We start from the raw sequence: 23,536 nt of genomic DNA, 5'->3' as shown, positions 1-23,536 counted from the left end.
TGTTTAATTAGATCTCTTAATAAGAGTATAAAATGACCGAACTTTTATTATAACCAACTAAAATATATCTTAAAACAAACTTTCATTATAACTAATCAAAATATATCTTAAAAAACTAGTAGAAAACCCGTACGATGCAACAAGGACACGGTCGATGTCGAGTCAATTCGTTAAGATGAGAAAACCCTGAAAATAAAAATAAAGGATTCCAACCAATGCCTCAAGGATGTCTGTTATATTGTATATCCACAAACAACTCACAAGTGAGCAGCAAGTAATTCATGTTCACCATCGCGTACAGAAAAGTTTACTCACAAGTGAGCAACAAGTAATTCATGTTCACCATCGCGTACATAAAAGTTTTTAACATATTTTCAATGTGTTCACCGGTTCAGGTAACAAATATTCGATTTGTTCAGATTTGAAATACCGAACCAAATACAATTTGGTCGGTTTTGGTTAAAACCAAACAAGTTGAACTTAACTGAAAATCTGATTTTAAAGCAAACATGTACTTTAAAAAATGCATATAAATACTTTGAATCATATGTAGCTGTTGTCTAGTTGATATCAAAAAAAGCAAATATAGTTACAACAATTCATCAAAGCATGTCCAACTAAATACACACAATCTGCAACATCATGACCCACAACAACAAAATCCCTAGTACGAACTTAAAAACAACAGTTTCACACGAACACACATTTTACTTGCATTAATCAGAAATTAAAACACAACCCGAATGCCATGAGCATACATCATGCGGATTCCACCTGGGCTTAGTACCATTTAGCCAGCACTGATAATATGTACAACTACAAAAGGCAGCACAAGCTGTGGATTACTGGCCCGGGCTTCAAATTAGGCTTTAGCTTGGGCTCTGGCTTGTTTGAGATACCTGCAGGAGCTGCCAGGCAGTGCCATATATTAGCTTCTGCACAACCAATTAACAACACATCAATTTATGTATTAGATCAACTATTTAACTAAGAAGTCGAACTAAATTTACCTCTATTCCACGAGTATGGATTGAGATGAAGGCCTTTTCCATCTGTGCTCACAATGAATGATCCAATCTCATGTGTAGCTCCATATCCCACTGATGAACACCTTGGACCTGAAATACACAATGGCTTGTCACCATGATGACGGCAATTCTAAATCATTTTCATTTGTTAAGTGGCGAATTATATAAGGATGAATATTGATCTCCATCAGTAGTATACTTCCTTAACCATTATGAAAAGTTTGTGTTCCCTAACTTTACGGTTATATTACTTGCTAAATTTGAGTATTTTGATTGATCTATCATATTTCGTATGAACAATGCAATGACATACATATATACTCGATGAAGATGTTGGTTTAGATAAAAGGAAAAACGATTAACCAATAGTTATTTGCCATCAAAAGGAATGCTTTTGGGACCCAAAACCAATAAAAATGACCATAAAATGTTTTCTTAACAAGAAGCTGTTGAGACAAGATTGAAAAGGTTCTATTAAAGTCAATTTATAAGTCATAACCATAGACTTCCAAAAATTATGTGAAATAAAAAAAATGACAACTTAATCTTCAAGAGGTGCTGAAGTGGTAAACACCTAATTCAACTCTAGTATTAGGCTGACCGGGCAAGCTTGTCACAAGATCTTCAGCATTCTCGACACGTGTTTCTTTTTCATTGGACCATTGTCCATTCCTTGCAACTACAAATATATTTTTAGATAATACAAAAACAGTTATTTTCAAAATGGATATCGATTTTAGAGTGATAGCCATATATAACGAGTATTGTTAAGCTCAATTAATCAGCTTGCTATGCCAAATGACAAGAAGACCATATACCTATTTATACTAGTTGAGATACCAAATCCCACTAATCAAGCGGGCCAAAACAACTCATACTCACCTTTAAAGTCATAATAATCAAAATACAATCCAAACGGGCCAAAACGACTCATACTCGCCTTTAAAGTCATAATAATCAAAATACAATCTAAGCGGACCAAAATGGCTCATTTACTAATCTTGCTTTCTTCCTTCAATTAAAAACAACAAAAGTAGAATAATCAAGGTTTCCAAACCTACAAAGAACACATCAAATGGATAATTCATTAAAATTCATTGTTTTATTTGATTGAGGCATTTTATACAAACGCTTTATATGCATCATAAGGCTTTATCATCTTTACAACCAGGGAAGATGATCATAAGGCTAATCCTGTTGAATACAAACTCTAAGTACAAATAAGCATCAATTTGCCATCAATCATAAATAGAAATTTCATCTTTTTCATAGTCATAATTTTCTTCCTATATGTTCAATGCATACATTCATTACTAAGAAATTTACACCATTCAACATTAAAAAGTGTATAGATTTATGGTATGTGAAATAACCTAAGCCGTTTATACACGTACCAAAGTGTATGACCCGAGTAAACTGAATCGATTCAGTCCAAATAATAAAAAATGGTAAAATAGAACTCAAAAATCGATTAAATCTGACTCGATTGAGGATGGAATCGAAATCCATTGAATCAAAAATAGAAATTTTACCTTGATAGCAGCAAACATGGAATCGACGGAGCAGAAATAGAAGTGGTGTTAAGGTCCGGCGGCGGCGGTGGTCGACAATGCAGAGGAGAGGTGAAGAAGGGGAGGGGAGAAACGTGTATGTGAAGAAGGGTAAAGGGTATATGGGTCTTTTGAGATTTTGAAGCTGAATGGGTGGCTGAACCATAAAGAGGTTTTATGTTAGACGAACCAAACACAGCGATGTCTGACCGAATCACATCGAAACCTCTTAATGGTTTCATTAAGAGGTAAACAAACACCCCCTAAATATTGTTGGCAAATGGATAAGCAAACACGTGGCACTTATAGTGCAAAACAACTAAGAAATTTTCACATTTTATTAAAGTAAAACAACTCTAACAAACATATTCGTTCATCTAAGAGAAATTTTTCTAAACCTCAACTAAAAACAACCGCGCTCAAATAATTGTTTATCATAATTAGTAACTATAATCTGCATAAAAAACACGCAAATAAAAAGAAAGCGGAAAAAGAAAAAAGAAACCCCACGTAATTAAGACTTGAAGCCAGGCAAAGGCCGACCTAAAATATAACAAAAGGGAACCGTGTAATTATAGATGACAAATGAATAAACAACCCCGGGGCACTTATAGTAAAAAATAACAGCAAAAACCAAATTTAATAACACTCATTCTCGCGTCTTTCTTGTAAAAAACATGTGTTAACCACTTGACCACAAACTATACTTTGATAAAGAATGCGAAACAACTTGTATTTAAAGCTTACCATGATGTTTTGTACATAACTTGAACTTGAGTACGATCTTGGTAACAAATAATTTTACAAATGACTAATTCCTTTTATAAGTTACGTTAATATGTCATTAATGAAGCTTTGTGAGCTACATGCAACGTCAACGTTTTAAAATGAAAGGTAGGGGAGTAGGGGGTGCCTCTTGAAAATGATCGACCAAGAATATAATAAAAAGTCAAGAAACAAATGGAGACTAAGAAGCAACTTCTAGAAATCTTACACAAATTCAAAGTGCTATAAAAACTCAGTTTGAAACCATTCCAAAATATAGAACATGAAAAGTTTATTAACATTTTGTAACTTATGGCCTAATAAGTAATAACTAATATTTTATTTTCTTATCAACAAATTAGCAGCTATTTATATACGTATTAAAAAAAAAAACTGTGCATCATCCATCCATAGAGGAAATCAACGTCAATTCTATTTTACATTTTATTTTCTTAATTGTAATTGTGAGTTGACGGAAATAATGGTTTTTTTTATTGATATCTATAATATATATAAACGAAAACCCTAAAATCCGATGTGTCGCGATGTGGTCGCTCCCCTCTTTTATGGAAGCCACCAGATTTCTTGATTTTTAAATGAAGGTCTCTCATTGATTTAACCAAAATTCATGGGTATGGGTCTTACAAAAACTAGATAGCTCTTAAACGGGTTATAACATCTCATTAAATTAAAAATTAATCTTACCAATTATTTGATATGAAAGTCCTATAAAATAGGAATATACTAAAATTTAATATCCAATTTAAAAAGAAAAAGATATTATTTATAATTAATAAACAATTTTATAGTAAAAAACATAAGCGGGTCATGGGTCACCAAATCCAGATAGCTTTTAAACGGGTTATAATGTATCATTTATTTATGAAACCCTTTCATCATCAAACTCTAAGTATATCATTAACTTTCTTACAATAAAGAAAATTAAAATCCAAAAAATAAATATTAAAAAACGAAAAATGTAAAACAACCATTCTCTCAAGCCATCAGATTGTTTTATTTGTAAATGAAGGCTTCTCACATATTTTACTCGAATTCACGGGTAAAGGTCTCAGCAAACCTAGATAGCTCTTAAACGGGTTATAACATCTCATTATATTAAAAAATAATTTTATCAAATATTTGATATGAATATCGTATAAAATAGGAATATACTAAAAATTAATACCCTATTTTATTTTTAAAAAAGATATTATTTATAATTAAGAAACAATTTTATAATAAAGAAAATAAACGGTAATGGGTATCACCAAACCCAGATAGTTTTTAAACATGATTATAGCATATCATTTATTTGTGAAACCATTTTATCATCAAACCTCAAGTATATTAATTATTAACTTTCTTACAATAAATAAATTAAAATCCAAATATACATATATAAATATTGAAAAAGAATAATGTAAAACAACCCCAGTAATACGGGGGATAAAATCTAGTTTCATATAAAAATATAAAAATAAGTTACAAGTTACTTCTAACTTATTTTGTAAAACTAATACGCGTATTTTACAAAATTAATTATTCAACTCAAACTCAAACTCTTAGAGCATCCACAAATCACAGTAATAAGCCTTAAACCCGAGTTCAATTTAACACATCGTAAACTTAAAAACTAATTAAAAACATTATATTCTATTTCTCCACCATTCGATCATAAAAACCTGTTTGAGGACATTATTAACACCGTCATTGTTAACATCTGACTTTTGTTACATCAATTAATGTATGCGTTCATAACTTTAAAATATCTTCATTACTAGTCTAAAAAGTAACATCTAGCCTATAAACTCAAACAACTTTCATTTACTTCAAATTTGTTGTTCAAGTCAACAACTTCTCTTGGCCACTTAAACATCTTTTGCACCTCGACCTTTACTTCATTGTTCATCCTTGACCACAATTCAATGTTATTCATTTTAGTCCTCATTTTGAGTTTTTATTTCACTTGTGATTTTTTAAATCATATTAACAACCCAATAACAATGCTAAGTATAGTTAATTATAACTCACTTGCATATTTGTAGGGGTATGGTACTAAAACCCGGTTCTACTACCCTAAATCTATTATGTTTATTATGTTTGGCGTTATTAGCAGGACGCTCTAACCAACTGAGCTATATTAGGGTTTGTCGTTTTGATCTGTGGACTGGTTTTGTGTGAAGCAAATGGGGAAGTCGACGGCGACAACAAAGGATGATGCGCAAGCTCTGTTTCACTCTCTGCGTTCTGTTTTTCTCCATCTTTTTAGTTTTTTATTTTGTGTGTGTTCTAATTCTAAGCCAATTTCCTAATTCCAGATCATAGATCTGTACGTGCTGTTTGCTGTGTCCACCGCTCTCATTCAGGTATTCTGTTATACTTAATAATCTCTCTGCATTTTGTTGACTTTGTTTTGAATCAATAGTAACAGTAATTTGGTTGTTTTTTTAAGCTGCTATTATTATTATTATTATTATTTTTATCAATCTTGCCATTTCTCATTAAAACCAAAACGAGTACAATAAAGTGCCAGGTAAACAGGCAACAACCTGCAATTTGACTATTTCATTCACTTTCAAATGCAACCATATTAGCTTGTGGTGTTAGTGTTAGTGTTAGTGTTAGGAACATATGTCCTGTTCACTTGAAGCATCAGGTCCAAGGTTTCGGTGCAAATTTGCAATTTGTTCACAATGATGGGCTGGGAAACTTAAAATATCTTAGGCACAACTGTCAAAAATTCAAAACCCTTTCTCCCTAATATCGGTTGTGGACTTGTGTATGATTAGTTTAGGATTTTTCAGTTATTATTTTTGAGCGTGTACCATGCGTTAATGTACAAACTCTAAACGAGTCGAGCTGAACCTGAGATCGTTTAGGCTTGTTCTTGGCTCATGACTCGCCCAACTTTATTTTTAGTTATAAATAAAGTTAGTTCATGTGAGGGTTTTCACATGTTTTGGTTATTACCAGGTGGTTTACATGGCCATTGTTGGTTCCTTCCCGTTCAACTCGTTTCTCTCAGGTGTACTCTCTTGTGTAGGGACAGCTGTTCTTGCTGGTAAGATTATACATATTCAGTTATTTGGATACGTTCCGTTTCAATCAGGGTTACCATTTCTCAAAAAAACTTTTGATCATCTTTTTGGCTAAAGTTTGTCTTCGTATCCAAGTAAACAAAGAAAACAAGGAATTCAAGGTATGTTTCTTGTTTCCTATTAGCTATATACTTTCAAACATGTTGATTGAGGTCTAAAGCTTTTGAAAGTTCCGCACTTTTGATGATTTGCAATCTTCTTGCACGTTATGTTTGCTTTCAAATTTGTTGCAGGATTTACCTCCTGAGCGTGCTTTTGCGGATTTTGTTCTGTGCAATTTGGTGTTGCATTTAGTGATCATGAACTTCCTTGGATAACTTATATCTTAGGCTGTTACATCAAGATTATGACATAGATTTTGATGTTAAGAATTACCTGAATATCCCTAAGTTGTTGCTACATGATACTTGGATACATATACCGTTCAGTGTTCAGACCTTTTAATTTTAAAGTAACTTTTATGCGGTTGGTCTCCCTATTCTACTTGCAATTTATTAAGTTTTCTTCTTAACTTGATTAACACTATCGCTAACTGGCAATGTAAAAAATATGTTAAATTCATGCCAAGTAACCATTATATCGTTAATTTGAAAGTTATCACTTAGTAAGTTTCCATACCAAGGCCCAATCCAATTAAGTCTGTAGCGTCTACCAATTTTGCCATATCCCCCTATTTGAGATAAAAAATCTCATTGCGATCATCTCGTTCCCTTTTTTCTTTCTCGGAATCGTTTAATTCATTAGATAGATGCTGATTCCTGTCTCGAAAAAGCTTTGTCTATGATTTCTTGTCTATCTTCTTTCATCTTCTATAGGAGGCTCCTATTCGATCCAATCAAAAACGATTTTATCATTTCTGTATCCGCAATTCAATATATGTGGATACATACCCTATATATATGTCTCTTCCACTGATTTTACCTTGAAATTTCGACTACTTGCACGATCGATTTTTTTTTAGAATCTTTAATCGTGATAAAAAAAATTCTATATCGCTAAATTAATCGTTATGTTCTATACTAAGAAAGTTTTGAAAAATGGAATCGCCATCTACCCCCCTTCCCACCTTTCCCGTGTTTCTTCTTCTTTATTACCCTTTACAGCGGCAGGGATTAAACTTTTGCTCCTCCGTCCCGCTTTGATTCATCATCACTCGTTCACTCCTTGCTCTGGTGATGTTGATGAGCTCTTTGCGGCTCCTCTCTACCAATAACTTTAGATGGCCCGAAGACCATTTTTTTGGCTTTCTTAGACTCTCACATTCATCTGTTTGATTTATCTGAGCAACGCCATTAGCATCCTTTGCATTGAAAGGGACCATGAAGTACTTGCTTGTTTACTTATTACTTCAAATGTTTGTTCGTTATGACTTGGTCTACATGTTGTCTCCTTGATTCTCTTTATCCTTTTAGAGTAATTAGTTGTTTGTACTCGACTTTGTGCCACACCCATCTGCAGTACCCTAGTTCTACTCGAGTTATGGTTTACATGAGAGATTTCGCTTAAATCTCAAATAATATATTTTCTAATTTTCTCTTTTATTCATGTTGGTGCATGATGACCGTCGTTTGAGTCATGCAAAAACCTAATTAACCTAAGCAGTTAGGGTAAGTCAGGTATCGTATCCACCAGGAGTGTGTGGTCAGTGTGAAGTGAAATCAATTTCTAAACTTATGAAGTAATTCAATTAAAGTGCTGATCACACTAGCAAATGGTTTATATGTTATAACAAGCAAGCAAGTAATCACGTGTTCAATCAATTAACAAAGACAAATCACACCCGGGAGTCCAAGTAATTAACCTAACAGCAAACTCATGCAACTTAACAGATTAACAATCACTGATTAATACCGATTGACTAACTAGACAAACCTTAGGCATCAACGCTTACTAACACACGGCACTGGTTATCAAACAGTCCCTGCCAGTGTGACTCAACTAAGGGAAAGCGTATGCTTCATCACATTCAACTAGTCAAAACAACCCTACGAGCAATTATTATAGCAACCGGCAAACTAATCGTTCTGATCGACAAAAACCTAAACCGATTGAATGCACAGCAATACTAAACATCAATACTCATAGATTAATCAAAGATCATTACAATCAATTCATTCTAAATACATGAGAAAAACTGAAAGATACAATACTCTACATCCCGGGTATGACTCGAAGAAACTAGCCGCGCATCGGCATCTCTCAAGCCTCGGTTATGATCTGGTAGGCCATGTAGGACACTTAGAGATGATTGGGGATGATCGGGACTTGCTCTTCTGCTCTGGAAATCGCCTGGAAGGTGAAGAATGGCGTCTAGGGTCGTCAAAACGAATATAACATAAAACCCTAAATTTCCCGTCTGTGCGGACCATACCATCGCGCTACGCGATGGTAGGTAACCTCATTTTTGGATTCCTCTCGTTGAGAAACCCGAAATTCATATATTATGGATTCCGTAACTTACTTTTTAGCCCAGGATATGCTCGTTTTACTTTCTGGTCGCTTTTTGTGAACCCAACTTGTTCAGTTTTAGCATCGGCTCTAGGTTTCTCATCCAAACTCCTCCCGAATCCTTCTAACACTTCCTAAGACTTCAATTTATACTCCGGTCTTCCCAAGATATCATTCCATGCTCGTAAAAGTCTCCAATTTAGCATCTTTAACGATCAATGACCTGAAACACACAAGCACGTATGAAGTACCAAAGTTCTAACAATATACTAAACAATACTACATAATTAACACACTAACATATGTACAAAATACCCGAACATCAGCGCAACCACTCTTCGGGAGTTTTCGTTTGTCGTTTAGATACAAACTGGTGACGTCGAACTAATGTTTCCTTCTCCCTAAGTTGAAGGGGCCCTCCAGATCTAGTCTCCAGATTTGGAGTCTGTTGATGTCGTCGATTCTCAACCGTTAAATGCCCGCCATCTTCGGGACTAGGACCACCAATGGTGACTACTCCTCAGGCAAATGATGGAGTACCAGTAACATTTTGCCGAATCTGGCTCATCTCAACCAAAAACCACCACAAAAAAGCTATTCTAGACAAAACGGATGACGCCAATAAAGAAGCACGGATCCAAAGTTGTAAGTACAATTAGATCTACACTCCCACAAGTGAGGATTTGGGAATGTGGCTTGGTCAAACGAGTTCCAAGTAGATCCGGATCCTGCAAAACAAACCACCGTGAGCTCGTTACGAGAAGGACAAGATGGGGGGTTTTCTCGTAATCACCCTCTAGCGTGAGAGTCCGTCACTATTCTTAGAGAGAGAAAGTACTAAATGTGAAGTGATTGATGTATTATGGTTGTTGTGAATGAATACCTCTTGATAATTTTATAAGGGTATTTATAGCATGGGGTAGAAGGGAATCATTGGCTGGGCTGTCATTGTCAAAAAGATGTGTTCCATAGTATGGAGCAATAATTGTCCAATTTTGATAGGTTTCAACAGCTGACCATGTGCCATGTCGTTTGAGAAATGTTCTGTTGTCCCTCCCTTATTTGTTACATCTTCACGTGCTCTCTCTTGTGAAGGTAAACGTCGCTATCAAAGGATCTTTTAGTTATTTTACCCCAATGACGTGAATTTACTCTTCTTCTCGCATGCGGGTGTCTCCCACCAGCTTTTAGCAGGATTGTCTGAGCTTGTTCGTTCTTCCGCATGCGGGTGTCTCCCGCAGGCTTCGAAAAGGTTTGTATATTCTGACGAATGCCTTCCACGAGTATTATTCTTGGTAAGAATGATCTGCGGGAGCATCTAATGAACTGAGAGTTTCTGGGCATATCTCTCTATTTTATGACCCTACCTCTATATAAACGAAAAATGAAAACAGCCCCGTAATACGGGTGATAAAAGCTAGTTTTAATAATAAATAATAACTGAAATTTGATTCAAAAGCTTTTAATTAAAATTGAATTCGAAGTTGCTCAACTTCTTGTTGAACTACCAAAAGAATATTTGATTGACGCTCGATTGATAAAGTTTTGAGTGTTCAATATTATTTTTTTTGGTTTCAAATTAGCTTTTACATTGATCAAAATTAGGCGACACTGATACAACATAATAACCTATTGTTACTCCTTTGCGTGCATATAGTGTTGGGTTTTAATAAGATTATCAAAGCCATAAAAACCTCATTTTATGAAAAACGTAGCGGAAATATATAATTTAAATCTTGTTAATATGATGAATATAAAAACGATTTATACATACAAAACCCAAAACCCGGATTCATATACGAAATACATGCTTACAAAACATAAACAACCATAAAATCACACATGCATGTCAACCTTTTGAGTGCTTGTGAGATTGAAGGGGAGATGGTTGAATGACGAATCTTCAAGAGAGAAGACCTCAAGCTTGTATACCCCAAGCCTTCAACTAACACCTTGTATAGCTAGGAATCACACTTGGAAAAACCTTTCTTTCTTGCCTTTCTTCCTTGGCCGAAAAGTCAAGAGAGGAAAATGGAAAAAAGAAGTTTTATGTCTTGTGAAAAATAAGAGAGAAAGAGTGAGTCTTGAAGGCACCTCCCAAAATCACCCAACCACAAGACTTGCATGTTCTTTTTAACCAAGAAAGAAAGAGAAGATAGAAAAGAGGAGGGGGGGGGGGGGGCTCTCTCTCCTTACTCTTTCAAAATTTCAAAATTTTTAAACATACTATAACATTATGTTACATATTCAATATATATAAAAGCTACATAACATAAGTTTCATGCAAGATCAAATATGTCTTTCATATAGTTATTTTAACCATCTTTAAATAACATTATGAAATGCTCTCTCTCAAAATAAATCATCCATATAATTTATTTATATCACAAGTACAATGTATTTAGAAATCCTTTTTCAAATAACATAAGTGTTAATATTTATTTACTATGATCATATCATATATAAACAAATATTATCGGGTTTGTCTAGCTTGTTATTGGGTATGACCCGACTTGGATCATAACGTACTAGCCACATCAATTATAATATGTGTCTTGGGCAGACCGAGTCCAACATATAGATATGCCACATATACCTTAAGATTTATATTCTGATATATAAATAACTATGTAATGAGTGGATGTTGACACATACATCGTAAAACTACCTTATTCATAACTTACAGTTAAAGCATCTTTAATAGGATTGTCCAACACACAACTCCATGTCACCCTGCTTGGATTGCTCTCAAGACGCGTAAGGAGTAAGGACCCCCTCTTCTCCTCTCACACAATCCGGTTAAGGGTGTTCGTGGAGATTGACAACTTCGTTCCTTCTCTCTTTCACATTCCTAGAAATGACTCCAAAAATTCTAAGAACGATATGTTCTTATTGTTTGTGCGGATGCGACGCTCCCGAAGTATAGGTCTGGGTTACAAAGTTTCGGCCTTCGTGTTTACAAAATAACTTAATCGTCTTTACATATAAACTCTTAGTTAATAAATACAAATATACTTTCATAAAAACATCTAAAGTTATAATAACATCTAATCATATTTCCCTATAAACTCTTATATTATAAATCGAGTCCCATGGATTCATGGACAAAGCATAAAATGAAAAGATCTAACGATGTGATGAAGTAAATACATAATCAATCAACATATAAATTCATAAAATATTAAAATAATAGACAACCCAAGACTGCACACTTTTGTTGAAGTGTGTTTTAGATAAGGTTTTTTTATATCTTACTTTAAATTAAAATATTGTCACGCCTTGTAATATTGACTCTTGAATTTTTCTTCAGTGGTTACATACATGTGTAGTTAATATAAAATAAAAATTCATGCTTGTAATCTAGTTATTTTAAAATAATAAATAAACTTTAAGATGCCTGTTATAAGATAGATATCATACTCTTTTTACGTTTAAAGTACAGTTTAGTTAGTTTCTATAACTAGTGTTATACCCGGCGTGGCGCCGGACAGGTTAGTAAAACCCGAATGATGATAAATCCAAATGTTGTCGGTCCAGGTCGTTAAGGTGGTAAGTCGACGTAAATTCGGTCGGTTTCGGTTAAGTGTGCTATGATATCGGAACTAAAAACCAAAAATAAAACGAAAACATATAAAAGTTGAGGTGATCAATTGAGTGGCGTCAATCGGTAACACTCGGGCATTAGGAAGATCCGAGCATTTGTCGATCCCGGAAATTGAGGCGGCGAGTCTACGCAAATTCGGCTGATTTCTGTCACATTGGTTACGATACCGAAATTAAAACAAAATGCAGTGAGTCTACACAAATTCGTTCGATTTTCATTGTCACGATACCAGAACTAAAACAAAAAACAAAAAAAAACAAATAAAATTCAAGGACCAATACGGTATCGCCAGGTGGCTCAATCGGCATTTAGCGACACCAAAGTTCGTAATTAATAATAATAATAATAATTAATTTAAAATTAAGTTAGAATACAATTTGGCCGAAAAGAGATACTGCCGGGTCGGCAAGGTGCTACGAGTTGCCGGGATAATTGAAATACTTTTAGTGGGAAAAACTAATAACTTTTAAACGAGTGCCCTGACCCACATCGATTTTGCCCGTTGTTTTTATTTCTTAATTTCCTTTTCTATTTTCTTTTGTGTGTTTTTAATCTTAATCTTATTTACCTAGGACGCAAACGAGTCGAGTCTGTCTACGGTGAAGTCAACTTTTTTAACTTATGGTAGCGTGAAGTTTTGAACTCGAGTTTGGCTTGTTATGAGTTTTATTCTAAAGCTTGGGCTCGTTTATCATACGACTTTGTTTTTGGGCTCGCGTTTATTTATGGCCGACTCAATTCCAGATTCTAACCAAGGATTATGAGTTCAGTACCGACCAGTACCGGTCCCGAATTTCCCGATCCCGATTTTCTTGGTACTGGTACCAAAAATGTTCGTTTCGGCATCAGTCCTGTAAACAAAAATTCTATAAATACTGGTACTGAAACAAACAGTACCGATCTCGAAACATCAAATAGTTGACACTTAATCGATACTGACAATACCCTCTCGTTCCTAATTCTAACTTTGTTCGGACAGTGTTCCAGCAAAACAACCACTTGGATCATTATTCCTAAGATTCTCTCTTACTAGAATCCGGACAAGAGCTGTCAACGTCATCTCTTAAAACAATTTAACATCCTCAGGTAATTCATTTAATCTACTAAATAATAATAATAATAATAATCTTCCACTTCACACTGTTTTTTATGGCTTATTCCTTATTAATGGAGAGCCGGTATTACTGAAAGCATATATTATTTGAAGCGTTAATATGATATTATTCGAAGCTTCGTTAAGTACAGTTGTCATATCGTACATGGAATATGTCCATACATATGTTTCAGTCTTTACGTCGTTCGTTTGATTGTTTCCTCACACGCTTCTTTTTATTATTTTTTCTTATAATAATTTAATATATTTCCTAACAAATATCTAGTCATATATATGATCAGTTCTTGTGTTTACTTTCAGGTTTAACACAAACTTAACTTAAATATGCCTTCAAGATCACCCAAACAACAACAACCGCGAAGGGGCGCAATTCCATCACAAGTGACATTTGCTAGACGAACCGCTTCGGGACGATACGTTAATTATTCGAGAGAAGAATTCGATACTGAAATCGGCAGTCCTGAATTTATGAACTACACAGTTCATATACCTCCCACACCCGATAACCAACCGATGGACCCGTCCATTTCACAAAAAGTAGAAGAACAATACGTGTCGAATTCACTTTTTACTGGCGGGTTCAACAGTGTGACACGGGCTCATTTGATGGACAAAGTGATTGATTCCGAAACTAGTCATCCTCAAATGGCGGGTGCAAAAGGGTCTTGTTGTCAAGTACCGGGGTGTAACGAAAGTGTTATGAGTGATGAGAGGGGTGTGGATATTCTTCCTTGTGAATGTGATTTCAAAATATGTCGGGATTGTTATATCGACGCTGTGAAAACGGGTGATGGGAAGTGCCCGGGGTGTAAAGAGCCGTATAAACAAACGGATCTTGATGAGAACTTAAACAAGCCTTTACCTCTGCCACCGAATGCTGGATACGAGAGACGATTGTCTGCAAAGATGGAGAGGAGGTTGTCGATGATGAAGTCAAGTAAGTCGGCTTTGGTTAAGAGCCAGACAGGGGATTTTGATCATAACCGTTGGTTGTTTGAGACGAATGGGACGTACGGTTATGGGAACGCGTTTTGGCCAAAAGATGAAGGGGTAAGTGAGGATGGAACCGGCGTTACCCCGGTTGAACAACTGGAACTTCTTAACAAGCCTTGGCGGCCTCTTACTCGCAAACTTAAGATACCTGCAGCTATTATAAGTCCTTATCGGTATGTACATTGATGACATCGTGGTATTTTATTTTGCTTTGAGTCGAGCTACCGATTCTTTAACGTTTTTGGTGCATCATTTATCTTTCATTGCCTTAATTCTATGGTAAATTTATGGTTTCAGATGCTTTACAATAGGCATGTTAAACATCATTCCTTTTTTAGTTCAGTTCTTACTAGATTCTTTCAAAGGTAGGCGTGTTAACGAACCTAGCAGTCATTGAACAGTTTGTGAACCTTTTGATGGGAAGTTTGTTTATGTTAATTTATTTAACTAATGAACGAACATGAACATAAAAAGTTGTTCATTTAGTTAAATGAACGGACATGACATCATGCTATGTTCGTGAGCATTCATTTATGTTCATTTACTTTTGTTTCATCATCATCATCATCATCGTACTCAGTATATCCCACCAATAGCAATGCTATGGTAGGGTCTGAGGAGGGTAAGATGTAGACAGCCTTACCTCTATCCCATAGGGATAGAGAGGCTGCTTCCGGTGAGACCCCCGGCTCGATAGTAGTTTTGCATCAAGCCTTGGACATAAGGCACATAGCACTCAATCATCGGGACACCGGCTGATCGGTGCATGTGCCCTTGTCTTTCGGCTATCAACGCCACCACATGATGCCTGATTAACCTTCCGCCACTTTTAACGTTATTTTCACGAGATTAGTAAAATAACGTCAAAATTAGTGCAATTTTACTTTTGCCCACCCGATGGTTCACACATATATACATTATATGCGCGCACCGCAAGCAGGGCGTTCATTTACTTTTGTTTGTTTACATATATTTATTTAAATTTATACCAACACTAACTGGCCCGTCATGCATCAACCCATCACCCAATCAAATTTTAGAATCAAGCGTTCGGTAATTGGCTAACAAATTGAACAAAAAAACCAAAACAATGTTCATTTTCTTTGTTCACTTAAGTTTGTTAATGTTCGTCATTCATTTGCGTTGGACTAGAAATAAATGAACATGAACATTTTCTCAATGAACAAACATGAACAAGAAAATACGTTCATTAAAATGCTGGTGTTCGTTTGTTTGCTCGATTAAAATTAAAAAAACGAACATAAACAAGCGTTGTTCGTGTTTGTTTGGTTCGTTTACATACCTAATCAAAGATAGTATAATGGACGGGCGAGGAAAGTCAAAGCTGTAATTTTTGGGGCAGTTTGAATGAGTTAGGGTTGTTGGGGGTTGATCAAACGTGGTTTTCAAATTTTGACTTTTTTTTTATAAATATCTAGTGTCAAATGGATTTTTTAAAAGCCAACAATTCAAGGCAAAGACCACAAAAAAAGAAGGAATAGAAAATAAATAACAAATCCACTGTTGTCAAAACATTAAGTTAACATTAACTTTTGTTGATTTTATTGAGTATTCAGTTTGATCTAATTGATTTAGAAAAGGATATAATAACAATCAAAATATAAAAAACACATTTCTACCTCATCAAGCTCTATGTTTAACATATGCATTTGGGTTACTGGCTTTTGAGAAATCCTTTTGATAATTTACAAAAAAATCAAATTTTTTTTATTAGGAAATATATATTTTTTGCATAAACATTTGGAGGTTTTTATGCAAAAGTACACTTTGATTGAATTTGATCTGGTCTGCTTTAGAGTAGATTACATAATCGTCCTGGTTTGGTAGAAATGCCTTAATTTTGCTCGTTAAGTGTTACACTTGACTCGCTCATAAAGTAAATGGGTCGAAATTATCACTTATGCTTGTTATCTTTATATGGTTTCTAATTCACCAGAACTGAAACATTTTAATTATTAAAAGTTTGACAATACTTAAGGCTTTGTAATAACTTGATGACTGTGTATGCAGGCTTCTAATTTTAATTCGGCTGGTGGTTCTTGGATTCTTTCTTCACTGGAGAATCACTCACCCGAATGAAGATGCAATATGGCTTTGGTTCATGTCAATCGTCTGCGAAATCTGGTTTGCATTCTCTTGGCTTCTTGACCAACTTCCTAAACTCGCACCCATTAACCGTGCAACAGACCTCAAAGTTTTAAAAGAGAAGTTTGAATCTGATCCGTCGGGAAAGTCTGATCTCCCGGGTGTAGATGTCTTTGTTTCCACAGCAGATCCTGAAAAAGAACCGCCTTTAGTTACCGCAAACACCATTTTATCAATTCTTGCTGCTGATTACCCCGTTGATAAACTATCATGTTATGTTTCTGATGATGGTGGTGCTCTTTTAACCTTTGAAGCCATGGCAGAAGCCGCAAGCTTTGCCAATTTGTGGGTTCCGTTTTGTAGGAAGCATGATATCGAGCCGAGAAACCCTGAGTCGTATTTTAATTTGAAAAAAGACCCGTTTAAGAATAAAATGAGACAGGACTTTGTTAAGGACCGAAGGCGGGTCAAACGGGAGTATGACGAGTTTAAAGTCCGGATTAACGGGCTTCCTGATTCGATTAGGAGACGGTCTGATGCTTATAATGCTAGAGAGGAAATTAAAGCTATGAAGCTTCAAAAGGAAACTGTTGGCGATGAACTTTTGCAGCCCGTTAAGATCCCGAAAGCTACATGGATGGCGGATGCTACACATTGGCCCGGGACATGGACGATCCCGGCTCCAGATCATTCTAAAGGTGATCATGCAGGCATCATTCAGGTTATGTTGAAGCCACCAAGTGATGATCCACTTAATGGTACTGATAACGATGATGGGAGCCCGGTTGATTTCATTGAAGTTGATATCCGACTCCCACTTCTCGTTTACGTGTCTCGTGAAAAACGTCCTGGTTATGATCATAACAAGAAGGCTGGAGCCATGAATGCTTTGGTTCGGGCCTCGGCTATTATGTCTAACGGACCGTTCATGCTTAACCTTGACTGTGATCATTATATCTACAACTCACAAGCCATAAGAGAAGGAATGTGTTTCATGATGGACCGAGGTGGGGACCGCATCTGTTACGTGCAGTTCCCACAACGGTTTGAAGGTATTGACCCTTCGGACCGTTATGCAAATCACAACACCGTTTTCTTTGATGGAAACATGCGGGCTCTTGATGGTCTTCAAGGCCCGGTTTATGTCGGGACCGGAACGCTCTTTCGTCGAACCGCGCTTTACGGGTTTGACCCGCCCCGGTTCAAAGAGTATCACTCGGGTTGTTGTAGTTGTTTCCCTCGGCGCAAACAAACGGTTGAAAACCGAGCTTTAAGAATGGGAGATTCGGATGATGAGGATGTGAATCTTTCGTTGTTCCCAAAAAAGTTCGGTAATTCGAGTTTATTAATCGACACAATCCCAATAGCTGAGTTCCAAGGTCGACCGCTCGCTGACCACCCTGCGGTTAAAAACGGGCGACCACCCGGTGCGCTCATGATTCCTAAAGAGCTCTTAGATGCATCCACTGTTGCGGAAGCGATTAGTGTGATTTCGTGTTGGTACGAGGATAAAACCGAATGGGGAAACCGAGTGGGATGGATTTACGGATCAGTGACCGAAGATGTGGTCACGGGTTACCGTATGCATAATCGGGGATGGAGGTCAATATATTGCGTGACTAAACGAGACGCCTTTCGTGGGACCGCCCCAATCAACCTGACCGACCGGCTCCACCAGGTGCTTCGGTGGGCCACGGGTTCAGTTGAAATATTCTTCTCCAAAAACAATGCACTTTTAGCGAGCCCGAAAATGAACATCTTTCAACGAATCGCATACTTAAACGTTGGAATCTACCCGTTCACCTCGGTTTTCCTAATCGTATACTGTTTCCTCCCGGCTCTTTCATTATTCTCGGGTGAATTCATCGTTCAAACCCTTAATGTCACCTTTCTTGTATACCTTCTTTCAATCACCATAACACTTTCCCTACTAGCCATTCTCGAGATCAAATGGTCGGGCATCGAACTAGAAGAATGGTGGCGAAACGAACAGTTTTGGTTGATAGGAGGCACAAGTGCACATCTTGCTGCAGTACTTCAAGGCCTACTAAAAGTAGTGGCCGGTATCGAAATCTCGTTCACTTTGACATCAAAATCCGGTGGTGACGACAACGACGACGAGTTTGCAGATCTTTATATCCTCAAATGGACATCTTTGATGATACCACCTATTGTGATCATGATGACAAATCTCATAGCTATTGCTGTTGGAGTGAGCAGAACAATATATAGTGACATACCACAATGGAGCAGGTTATTGGGTGGGGTGTTTTTTAGCTTTTGGGTTTTGGCCCATTTGTATCCTTTTGCTAAAGGGCTAATGGGCCGGAGAGGGAGGACACCCACTATTGTTTTTGTTTGGTCTGGGCTGATAGCAATCACCATTTCTCTTCTTTGGGTTGCCATTAATCCACCTGCTGGTGCTAGTGAAATTGGAGGTTCTTTCCAGTTTCCTTAAAAGTTCACATTATTATTTTTGTGAATTAGGATATTTTGTATAATTGTTTGTACACACATTATTCATTTGTTTGTATTCTTCATAGACAATCGTGGTAAAGAGTTGTTTTTTCAACTTGTTTTTATTTGTGGTTTTGATTTGATTTACTATAAAATATTCAAACTTAAATACTTAAAATGCTATACTTAGTGATCTTAATGTGACAAATGTGAGAAGTGGATCCAACCATGGTGGTGCTACTCGGATCTTTTTAACCTCTGTGTAACTGCGTGCTCGAGTTCAAGTTCAAAATGATTTGTGTGTTATGTACTTATGTCTGTAGGATGTGCCTTATTTGAGTATGGGAAATGCAGACAAAGATCTGATGCCACACGAGCCATGGTGTTGACCGAGATCTAGTGTCACACGAGCCATGTTGTTGACCAAGATCTAATACCACACAGAGCCATGGTGTAATGTCTAGTGGCATACAAACAATTTTAATGTCACAATGATGAAATTACTTTTAATGGTCTACCTCCAATAAATAATATTCAAGGGTGAAAGACAATAAGATTTATATATGTTATATTCTTCTCAAAAAAGACTAAATGCATGTCTAAAATTTAATTGTTTACCTTCAACAATGTGGAACAAATTTGTATATAATGTTCCAACCACAATCAAGGTTTTCTGGTATTTGAAGAAAGAAGCCCCATTTGTTCAGTAAGCTGCTGCATTTGAGACCCCGAAGACTCAGTTTCTGAAGGCTTGCTTTCACTCCCCATGATGACATCATCATCCACCGGGCCTGAGTTTTCATCATTCGTGTTTGCCTCCATCTCCGGGCTCTGCTCAAGAAACTGCTCCCATGACGGGTCGTATGCAGTCAGATACTTCTCCATTTCTGTTAATAAATTACTATCCCATTCCACATCAGGATCAGGAGAAAAACTTCCAATTTCTAACGCGAGTTTTTCCTCATCCAAATTCGGGTCCATGAGGGTTTGATTCTGTGGTTCAGGGTTCAGGTAATTGTCTACACTAACGTCTGACACCAGTTCTTGCAGCTGTGAGAGATCAGAGAGATCAGACACATCGGGCAGATCTTGACCATCGATTATCGGGCTTGTATCTGGTAAATAAGATACACTAGAAGCTGGTGGTGTGACCTCGTGTAGAGTAACAACCGAGCTAAAATTATTTAAACGAGGTGAAGAATTATCTAATTTCACAAGTTGTTTAATCATTGCTTGAGCTGCATCATTCATTCTGGGCTGGTACTTAACAATCCGCCCATAGAGAGAATGTTCGTTTGTAATAGCGCCGTCTTCTTTATACCTTCGTTTTTTATTCCGTTCAGTTATCAAGCGTGTGCTCTCGTTTTGCTGTTGTACAAACTGAGCCAAGAACCCGGGGCTGTTAACTGCTTTTGCTAAAAATGACATCATTTGTTGTTGTCTTTGTTCCATACCCTGAAGACGTTGCACCATAGACTGCATTTGGTTATCGGTTGTTTGTTGTTGTCTTAGCCTCACAAGTTCTTGCATTAGAATGTTTTTGTCTCGCTTTAATCTCTCGACTTCTTCTTCCAGACCAAATTTTCCAACTTCAACACACGCGCCCACTAAGGAGGTTTGTTGGTGAGGTTGTTGAGGCGGTTGGGTGTGTCCGGAAGCTGATTTCCGGCGGACAATATTTTTGAGCAGGTGTTTTTGGCCTCTTAGAAATCCCTCGTTTGCGAATTCCCAACGGTCTGGATCGACTTTTCTAAATCCCTGCTTATATTAACACCTCAAAATAATCAGATGAGAATCCAATTAGCAGGTGTTTTAAAACTGATAATTTAGCAAACATAAGCATTTAAACCTGACATTAGAAGTGAAAAGTTTTATAACTTTAAATAACAGATGGCAAGATAACATGAATAAGTTTTACAAAATCAACTAACACTACAAATGCCAATGAGAGTAAAGTATAAGGTTAAATAAAGAAAAACAGGCAAAGAAATAAAGTATCCAATCAACAGTAAACATAATACAGGACAAAAACATTTTGAGTACAAATAAAGAAAAATAAATTGAGGAACTGTTCAAGCTCCCAATTAGCTCAAATTCATGTCCATTAACTGGTGTTTTGAGAAGAGAACACAAAGAGTCAAAAAGTTTTATTTGACACACATTTATGAAACAGAGATTGTCACTTTCAGAACATTATATACAGTTATAGCAAAACTAGAATACAATACTCCCAGTCCCGACACAATGACTCAAAAAATCAGCATAAGTTGTCGCTATATCCAAGTTTTAGCTTCTATCCACCTGATTTTCTCTACGGCTCTGGAACAGATGCAATCACCATAATATCATGTGTGAAATCAGGTCTGCTGAATTTTTTCACAAAATCATTAACAACTTCTTTTCCAACTTCTTCATAATCTTCTTTTCGATTCATAATCTCCTATTATGAACACAATTCTGCAGCAAGTGATCGGAGTACTTCTATACATAAAACTTCTCATTTAAGGAAGGGTGTCAGCCTAGCAAAAGTATATGTAAGACCTAGTTTTATTTAAGGAACGGTGTGAGCCTAGCAAAAGTGTATGCAAGATCAAGCTGTAGTCTTAATGTCTTATAAAGGATCATGGTCAGTTATATAAATTGCTTCTTACAGACATCTGTAATGCTTTAGAGCTGCTAAATGAATTGGTTATATATAAATTGCTTCTTACCGATATGATTCCAACTATAAAAAAGGTGATCTAAAAGGACGGAGCTCAGTTGCCAAGTATGATGAGAAATTTCAACCTCAGTTATTTCCCAATCCGTGGGCAAAGCAGCCAACAACTGGTAAGACAAAAATCCACCATGGATACCAGATACGCAGCATTAAAACTCAAAAATACAATCTGCCAACAAGAAAGATCAATTTTGAATCAAGAACTGTGGTTCACATTTCACAGGTTCTCATTCCTATAATCTACCTCATCAGAACGAAGAGACTGTTCTGTTAGCATGATGTGTATTTTGCTTAACTAAAACGATAAGCATCATCATTACATAGGGGAAATCATTCTGATTTCTATTTTAAACTCTACAATCAGAAATAAAATGAAGGTCAAACATGCCGCCTACAAAAGCTCTGCAAATGAAGATAAACACCTATGCAGCGGAAAAAATATAATATCGGTCAAGGACCGCTATTTGAGATATCGGTAATTTTAATATCATGCTGAATTTATATGCATATATAGCAATTTAACACTAACAATTCAGTATACTCTCCTACCATTAACAAATTAAACTTTTCTAGCTTACAAAACACTAACAATTGTAGCAAGTAGGAACTGATTAAGATTTAAAACACTAACATTAAACACTAAAATTGACAATCAAGACTTAATAAACTGATATCAGGAATCGGTGATATATCGGCCCAATATGCCAATATATCGGACCGATAACCGATAAAAACTTAATATACTTGAAAATCACAAACATACCAAATCAGTCACATATAAAAACAACAATCTGAGAATCAATGAATGAATCAGTAAGTTAATATTGAATTAGCAAGGGAAGCAGAAGAGTACATAAGTATTAAGCTGGCGAACAAAGCTGGAGAAATTATTATGCTTGAAGTACTTGGGCAGCAGATCTCTGGCAAACTCCGGCGGGTCCCACACCACGAAACTATTATTGGAAGTGCTCCAGGAGACAACCTTATCAGTGGCAGGATCATCCACCATATCATAAGTTTTGACCAGAAACGGCGGCGGAGCATTGACGGTGGAGACCGGAAGCGGCGCCGGCGGTGGAGTAGAAGCTTCCATGGCGGTGGTTGAATTAGGGTAGTGAGAACGCCATTAATTAAAAGCCCTAGAAAGTGAAATGAAATGGGATTTAAGTGGAAGTATGGAGAAAGCTTTGGAAGAAGAAAATGGTGATTATTAGATATTATTATGACGAAAGGAAAGGGGGTTTTGTTTGTTTTATAATATCTTTTGTATGGTATAAATAGTAAGGACTGTCAGGTGATTGGAAATTGAGGCACCTATTTTAAGAAGGAAAAATTGAAATAACTAAATTTCATGAATACATGTTTAATTGTTAGATTTAAAAGAGAAAATCCTCAAAATAACTAACTAAATGGGATTCTAACTTTGTCCCTTAAACTTAATATTTTTAAAAATGATCCTTTCTAACTCATTTTTAATGTTAACATGTCGTCAAAGACACATTAGATTTCCTAACACATGGTTAAAGAGGCCAACACGTTGTCAAAGACGCGTTAAATTTCCTAGCACATGGTTAAAGATGAGTTAGGCCTCCAAACACTTAGTCAAAGATATGTTAGCATTAAACGCGTGGTTGAAAATATGTTAGCTTTTTTT

At 36.2% G+C, this 23,536-nt stretch overlaps 1 protein-coding gene and 2 pseudogenes across 3 annotated transcripts; 2 read left to right on the top strand and 1 right to left on the bottom strand.

Annotated features, from left to right (window-relative positions):
• Positions 1 to 5,529: 5,529 nt before the first annotated feature.
• LOC143594305 (dolichyl-diphosphooligosaccharide--protein glycosyltransferase subunit DAD1-like) lies at positions 5,530 to 6,913 on the top strand (annotated as a pseudogene). The gene is made up of 4 exons (XR_013146314.1): positions 5,530 to 5,709; positions 6,317 to 6,404; positions 6,499 to 6,542; positions 6,675 to 6,913. The product of XR_013146314.1 is annotated as a dolichyl-diphosphooligosaccharide--protein glycosyltransferase subunit DAD1-like (transcript).
• Positions 6,914 to 13,919: 7,006 nt separating this feature from the next.
• Positions 13,920 to 19,164, top strand: LOC143594308 (cellulose synthase-like protein D3). Its single transcript, XM_077073644.1, has 2 exons — positions 13,920 to 14,773; positions 16,632 to 19,164. Exons 1-2 carry the CDS (start codon positions 13,932 to 13,934, stop codon positions 19,162 to 19,164), a joined length of 3,375 nt encoding a protein of 1,124 aa, XP_076929759.1. The 5' UTR covers positions 13,920 to 13,931.
• Positions 19,165 to 19,620: 456 nt separating this feature from the next.
• Positions 19,621 to 22,975, bottom strand: LOC143594307 (heat shock factor protein HSF8 pseudogene; annotated as a pseudogene). Its single transcript, XR_013146315.1, has 2 exons — positions 22,736 to 22,975; positions 19,621 to 20,921 (listed from the first exon to the last, which is right to left on the bottom strand). The product of XR_013146315.1 is annotated as a heat shock factor protein HSF8 pseudogene (transcript).
• Between the last annotated feature and the right edge of the window lie 561 nt (positions 22,976 to 23,536).

This window comes from Bidens hawaiensis, unplaced genomic scaffold (genome assembly GCF_021521415.1).
Source record: "Bidens hawaiensis isolate Kalapana, Puna unplaced genomic scaffold, B.hawaiensis_p1.1 tig00043457_1, whole genome shotgun sequence".
Taxonomy (NCBI): domain Eukaryota; kingdom Viridiplantae; phylum Streptophyta; class Magnoliopsida; order Asterales; family Asteraceae; genus Bidens; species Bidens hawaiensis.
Note: the sequence above shows the minus strand (reverse complement) of the source record. Positions and strands in the feature narration are given on the sequence as shown.